This window comes from Hylobates moloch, unplaced genomic scaffold (assembly GCF_009828535.3).
Source record: "Hylobates moloch isolate HMO894 unplaced genomic scaffold, HMol_V3 SCAFFOLD_1, whole genome shotgun sequence".
NCBI lineage: Eukaryota > Metazoa > Chordata > Mammalia > Primates > Hylobatidae > Hylobates > Hylobates moloch.
Genome location: NW_026652276.1, coordinates 154,058,229 through 154,066,202, shown reverse-complemented (window position 1 = coordinate 154,066,202; position 7,974 = coordinate 154,058,229). Strand labels below are relative to the sequence as shown.

Sequence of the window (7,974 nt, the reverse complement as noted above, 5' to 3'; positions counted from 1 at the left end):
TGGGTGGGGGCCAGAAGACCAGATGAGTCAGTTTATCCATCTGGGTGGTGCCAGCTGATGCATGGAGTGCAGGAGCTGAAAAATATCTCCAGCACCAATCTGAAGTTTCACAATAGTGATGTTATCCCTAGGAGCAACTGGGGAGAGTTCGAATCTTGTGGTCTCCAGCTGTAGGACTCCCAAGCCTATTTTCTAATCTTGTGGCTAATTTGTTAGTCCTACAAAGGCAGCCTTGTCCCCAGGCAAGAAGGGGGTTTGTTTTAGGAAAGTGCTGTTATCATTTTTGTTTCAAAGTCAAACTATCAACTAAGTTCCTCCCAAAGTTAGCTCGGCCTGTGCTCAGGAATAAACAAGGACAACCTGGAGGTTAGAAGCAAGATAGAGTCTGTTAGGTCAGATTTCTCATTGTCATAATTTTGTCACTGTTATAATTTTTGTATAGGAGGTGTCAGGAACATTACCTGTCTGGTAACCACTCCCACTTTCACTGGCACAAATTTGTATCTTGAGAATATCTGTATTTCTAACAGAAAACCATTCACAATCATAGTGAGGTAAACCCAAGAGAGAAAAGAGAGTAGACAGAATTCAATTTACTCAAAGAAAACTGAATTTCACCACAAAAGGATCTTTTCTCATTTGTGGGAATTATTTATTAACATTTCTATTATTAAACTCATTTTTAGGCTAATCCTATAAATTCAGATATATTAAAGCATCTACACATATTTATGTATCATTCCTTGGGGAATCATTAAGCTCTTCTGACATACTAAACAACTATGTAAAGATTAGCAAAAAGTCTCTTTTCTTTGCCATTACTGAAGAATGTGTTTTACACACTGAAAAGTCTCTAGAATGTAGAATCAGGGTCTTGAATTTCATAATTTCAAGCCAGCAGAGGGCTCCCTACTGTAACATGATTCTGTATATATATACAAAATTCTGCAAAAATTGTTGGTAAGGGACAAAAGTAGGATTCAATATATGTTATAGGCTTACGTATTTTTTTATAACTATGTGTTAAATTAAGAAGTATAAAAAGAATGAAGCAAAGCCAAATCCACTTCTGATACTTGAGATAGAATTTGTTGCTTTTTCATCATGCAAAATTTAATCTTCCTCTGCTGTTCCAGTTTGAAAACTAAATGTGCTTCAATTCTGTATCCTGAGTTCACACAGACACATGCAGTCTGATTCTCTTAATACTCCATATTTTTGTCCATTCAAAGATTAAATAACGTATTGCTAATATGAGATTATCTACTACTCACGCTCTTTAACCTAGTGATAAATATAGGCAAAGCTCACTGAAGAACAGCATTAATTTTTTTAGTACACGTGTCTTTGATTATTTAAATTTTTAAATTTTATTATTAAATTAAATTATTAAATTATTAAATTTTAACTTGATTTCAAGAAATATTGGAGAAGTAAAAAGTAAAGATTTTTTTTTAAATTTTTCCAGTCCTCCTTCTTTGGACTTCATCCTGCTTATCCCTGTCAGTTCCTTCCTAATGAAACACTTGGTGGATTTTTACAATCCCAATGAACAATGTACACACAACACCTTGGGTAATTTTATTTAGAGAATTAACATTGTTCTGACAATTTTAAATAATGCAGAATTGATGCATGTTGCTCAGTCTGCCAAAACAAATTGACCAAACATTTTAGAGAAATGTATGACAAAGTAACCTGTTGAAAAAACTAATTCTGACAAATTCTATTCATTTTTCTTTCAGTGATGTCTTTTTTTTTGAGACGGTGTCTCACTCTGTCACCCAGGCTGGAGTGCAGTGGTGCAATCTCCGCTCACTGCAACCTCTGCCTCCCGGGTTCAAGCGATTCTCCTGCCTCAGCCTCCAGAGTAGCTGGGACTACAGGCACACGCCACCACGCCCAGCTAATTTTTATATTTTTAGTAGAGACAGGACTTCACCATGTTGGCCAGGATGGTCTCTATCTCTTGACCTCGTGATCTGCCCGCCTCACCCCCGCAAAGTGCTGGGATTACAGGGGTAAGCCACCACGCCTGGCCTCAGTGATGTCTTTTTCTGGAATGCAGCTTCTTAGGTTATATGGTTTGCAAAGGTAAATGTAGCCTTAGGAAGACAACAAATGTAATACATTTTTATGACTACAAATACGTATTTATGCATAATTTTAGCAAACATCAAAGGAAACATTGTTTTAAAATCGATGCAAAGGCAATATTCCTTCTTGTTTTTACTGTTTTTAAGTTTCATCCCTTCTTTTTATACTTATCTTATAGGCTATCGGTTAACATAACATCATTATATTTGAAATCTTTTTTTAATTGTAGTAATAAAGGGGGGAAGTAACCAAAACTGACTTTAATTTTTAATAGAAAATAACAAATGTGAAAAGCAAACAATAGTAAATAAGTAATTTTACCTTTCATTAAAGAAATAGTTTATATAAGCCTTATATAAGATAATTACATTTTAATATACAGTCATAATATGCTTGTGGACAGCTCATTAAAAGAAAAGAATTATGTACACATTCAGGTTATTTCCAAGGGCGAGAGGTGAGTTGTTTCATGCTTCTAACTCCCCAGAAAGCAATGCAAATGGAAAAAACAATCTGAAGAAATAAAACACAAAGAGAAAAAAAAAAAAAAGTTAGAAGTGAATCAATACTATTGCTCAACTGAATTAAAAATATTTCCCTAGAGGAAAATGAACATGGACATTTTAGGGAGTCATGTTATTTAAATTAAATCTAGCAATGGTTCACTGATAGAACTTAGCCAATTTAACTTAAAACATGGTGTGTGAAGATAGGAGCAGGAGTTTAGAAGTTTTATTTCTGTGGCTTGTTTCTTATATTCACAGATCTGGGTCATTTCAAGGAATGAGGCTAGATAAGTTAGATATTCAAACATTTCTTCTGACATTTGGGGATACAGCATGGTGTATGTATTATATTAAATGATCTAATTGCTTATTAGGCTAAGAAATCTTTGGAATACGAGAAGTAAAAACATTGTTAAAGAATGCCTCCAAGGCAGTATGATCTAGCTTACTATGAATTTCGCCCAACGTGAATTAAATTCTAAACACTGCTGATGATTTACCTCCTCAGTCTTTTGATTTTATCAGATATAAAAATGTAACTGCAAATTTCTTTCACACTGAAGACTTAACTAAATCATATTAAGCAGCCTCAAAAGTTCATTGAGTTTGTTCAATCCAGGTACTGGTCATGGTCTTTGCACCATCAGATTTCCCAAAAGCAAACACTTCCTTATGCTCTTACCTAGGCACTGATAATCAAAACTATAGGATTGCTTTCCTGATCACCATGTTAGGTGGCTGGGTACTAGAATGATGATGAAAGCAAACAATGACAAAACAACCAGAGTTATTGGGATAGCTGTGCGGGAGTTTCTCTATATTTTTTCATATATGTGTATACTTCCCCTCCATACTATTAAAATAGGACCAGATGCCTCTCCCCAAGAAGAATATGTCTATACCTAGAAGATTCGCTGAAATATACAAAAAGATAACATTTAAGTAAGAAGATGAAGGCATGGGAGCATTCTGGGGTGGGGAACTCTGGTGAAGTCAAGACTGTTAACTGAGGACAGCTGTTAATTCACAGAAAATACCTTGAACTATGCTGATTTTGCTATTAAAGCATGAATGAGGAAAAAACACCACCAACAACCAAAATACAAACAAGCAAAAAAAAAAATCTTCCCAAACAAGGATGTTTCGATTTATGAGTGGGTTGTTCAGTTTCATATGAACCTCCTGGATCTTTCTAGAGAACCATCATCCTTCACATTAGCCAGTTTGATGGACTCCTTCAAATTCATGCATTCCTTTTAACCTGTAACATCCACAATATGAAAAAATACTAAAAATAAAATCAGCAGTTATATTGAAGGAGAAGTCAAGAATAATATTAACATTTTGGAGTTGCCTCAGAAGTCAAATACAATATATTTAAAGGCTGGTTTTGATTTTGTTTCTTTTGACTGTAATTCAAGAGAAATGACCTCATGGGATTTCTTCTGATGGTGCCAGGTAAAATAATACTGTGCTGGGGGGAGTATTTTTGAAAGCTCTTAGACTTGTGCAATGAGTTGCATTTGTCCATGAAAATGGGTTAATGCTGAGAGGGGCGCTGAGAAGATAGATTTTCAAGTGAGACAGAGATGATAAATCTATAATATCAGAGTAAATAACTTACTTTAGATTCAGAATATTCAGCAAGCAACTAATAGATACCTTGTGTTGTGCAGGGTGGTGAAATCTAAGCTATATTTGGCACTAGAAGTCTTTATTGGTTTTGAATCTGTTGTCTACAGTCACAAGGATGATCTCCCTAAGGGAAGGCTGAGGAAAATTACTTCATTGAAACCTCAAAAGTTGTATACAAAGTTTTCAGAGTATTCTCATAAATCTCATAATTCTCCTCTTTTCCATTCTCAATTCCCCTAGACTATCCATACTTTCATCTTGACTCCCAGTACTATTAAAAATTTTTACCTAAAGAGGAAGTGGAAAATATTACAAGTCTAGTTATGCCTTGTTGTTAATCCACCACTTTCCACTAAATCTTTCCACCTTTGAAACTGTGATTCACATCCTTTATCCTCTGGGACCTAGCTCTAAGTAAATCACGAAAATCTTCCCGTTTCCAATTATCTGAAATGCTTTTAAATTCCTACCGAAAATGCAGTACTGCAGTTAGCAGTCCTATTTTTTTTTGTTGTTTTTGTTTTTGTTTTTTTTGTTTGTTTGCTTTTTGCTTGCTTGTTTCAGGCTCCTATGTGTTATCCCTTCAAAGAGATGTACAACTGGTTAAGCCTAGGAGTCAGGATCAGATTATATTAATATGCAATGAAGACCTTTGCTTAGGCCAGCATTGTCCTACATGCCTTTATTAGATTATGTCACCTAATTCTCATGACAAACTTTGGTGTACTGGTATCCAATTTGGCAGTGAGACAGAAGGAACTCAAAATGCATGTGGTTTTACCAAGGAATCACAAAACTACTAAATATCAGAGCTAGAATAAAGTTTTACATTTACCCCAAGAAAATCTAACTGCAAAACCTGGGAAATCATTTCAAAGAATATGAACATCCATAGTGAATTCATTTCCTTTTCTGTAGTCATCACCTAGATTTTCCTAGTTATTATTTTTTTTCTTGTGTCGGTAACTGCTAGGCTTCTGAGACCTTTTCACAATCAATATTTTAAGAACAAATTTGGAATTTTTATATATAATAAAATCCAGATTGGCACAGGATCATAGAAATAAAATAACATAAATGTGCCCTTCTAAAAATATGTGACTCTGAAACATTCACCATTCCATTAGAAAATATTTCAGTAGAAGAAAACAGTTAATTTTATACTTTAGAATATATGTTTATATATAAATATTACATACAATGTATAATAGATTCAAATATATATTGCACTATAATTTTAAGCCAGATATTTGACAGAGTCAATATAACCACCTGATTACTGTAGTCACTCCATTTAAAATTTTCCTTGTCCAACTGTTCTCTTGATTTTTGTATTATGCCATTTATTTTAGGTATCCTTAGTTAATTAGATTAAATAAGTCACTTGATAGTTCATTAATACATTTCTCAAACATTGGTTAAATAAATACAGAATTCCTACTTAGACTAGTGGAAGAATAGATGAAAATTGTAGACTTTTTATTTTGCAATATTTGTCTAATCTATATATATGACGTTTCCGGATACATACAAACTCAATGCACACTTATCTTATCCTAGTTCTAGGCAAGTCCCATGATTTTAACAGCTGGATTCTAAATATAAAGCAGAAGAAGTTCATTCTTAGTGTCAAGCTCTCCTTGTGCTAACACATCATTAGTGGTCCTTGTCTTCAGGCTATTTCCTTGACTTCCCAGGAACCTCAACTCTGATGCCTGAACTTTGGCCTGTACACATGCTGTCATGTTTCCACCATGCCTTTCCAAAAAGTTCATCAATTGGCAGGTGGCTAATCTGCCAGTAATCCATATTAAAATTTTAATGGGGACTGGTGTTTTATTCTGCTGCTCCTCTCAGTTATGTGTGTGTGTGTGTGTGTTGCTTTTGTTTTAAGAGACAAGGTCTTTCTACGTTGCCCAAACTGGACTCGAACTCCTGGGCTCAAGCATTCCTCCCATCTCAGCCTCCCTAGTTGGACCTATAGGGACGTACCATCTCATCCAGGTTTATGTCTGTGTTTTAAGAGGTCTTATTCAAAATGGCTCTAATGATAAGCAAATCAAGCATCTAATCTTAAAGGAGAGAGAATAGTTTGCTTGTTGCATGCTCTCAAATTGCAAATCCTCAAATTACAAAGAAATCTGGTGGATTTGACTTATACCTACGTACATATCTGTCTCTTCTGGTTTTAATCCACTTACTATATTTACCAATAAGTAACCAGAGAGAAAAGAAAAACAAGTATCACCTTGTGCAGTGGAAAGTTCCAATTACAACTAGCTAGGAACCTTCCACAGCCTTTGTGGAAGTGATGAAATAAGACTTTTCAAATAATTTAGCCTTTAGATAAGCTTACAAATAAAATGAAAGCTTTAATGTACTTGAATAATTGTTCACAAGAGAAATAAAATCTCTGAAATTGCTAATTTTTTTGGTCTCCCAAACATGTATTTATTGTCACAAAGATTAAAATAGAAAACATTCATTGAGATATATCTTATTTAATTTTATATGTATTGCCAGCAGTGGTATGATTATGTATATATCCCTGAATCACTAATAAGATGAATAAACATGTTAAATGAGCTAAGTCATTTTGCTGAATGATAAAGTCACTCACTCTACTTTGTAAAGGAAGAAATTTGAGTTATTTTAAGCATAAAATGGCATTTTTGTGAAGATGTCAGACTTAGTCACTTTACAACAAATTGAAGGGTTATTACTATTTAGTCAATTATATTTTTTTCAGCCAAATATAGGTTTATATACTTATTTCCTAAAATTTCCCTAAAACTTTTTAAGAATTAGAATATTAGAATAACTATTTTGTATTCTAAACAAATGTATACACTGGCCCTAAATAGAAGAGTACATTTTTCTGAAAAATTATTTCTGTAATATCAGCGAGGTTTATAAAATACCAGTTAACTATTTAATAGAACTAAAACAATCCCAACAGTAAGAATTGATTTAAAGGAAACATATTAAATATGGAGTATTTTTTCCTAAATTATTTAAAGAAAACCAAAGTTAATCCTTTGTTAAATACACTTTTTAACACAATGTTTTTTTTTTTTTTTTTTTGAGATGACCATTGTCTGCTGTACAGATAAGAACCCAAAGAGAGATCAAACCTGGATTGCTCCAAAATATCTCTATTTCCTATGAGCACAAGAGGACAAATAAGCACAATGGAACTAGAATATAAATTGGAGCCAAATGTACTGTAGCTCTTTATGAACTGGAAACATCAGAAATATATTAGATAATTATAGATTTTTTCCTAGAATTTTGCAACAACCCAGTTTCACAAATGCCAACTTACAAGAAATTGAGAACTGTTGATTTTCACTTTGAAAATATTCTATATGTTACCAAAATATTTATTCATATTCAGAAAAAGGGAAAGAAAATGTTAAAGAAATAAATTCCAAATACTGCATCTATTACTTTGAAATCTTGCATTATCTCTTTGTGCTTATTTCTATACCCCATTCAAGAGAACACAATCACAGCTATGTTTAATATGAGGCCTTTTAAGGTTTTTTCCTATCTAAATTTTAAATCAAACAGTATTACATTAGTTTATAAATATATATCACAGTTCTTAGCTGATGAAAAACAATGTAAAAAGAAAGTTCATGTGAATGACCATGTGATAACATCACCTTGTTGAAAAGAGTACCAATAGTATCAGAAGGGTTATTTGCGTGCTTGTTGCACACCTTATTGAAAA

The 7,974-nt window shown here is 33.4% G+C and overlaps 1 protein-coding gene across 1 annotated transcript in view; it reads right to left on the bottom strand.

The window, feature by feature from the left end:
* Positions 1-2,535: 2,535 nt before the first annotated feature.
* AGMO (alkylglycerol monooxygenase) overlaps positions 2,536-7,974 on the bottom strand; it is a 345,679-nt gene continuing 340,240 nt past the window's right edge. The window contains 1 exon segment of the mRNA XM_032753455.1: positions 2,536-2,610. Coding sequence (XP_032609346.1) covers positions 2,536-2,610 — 75 coding nt within the window.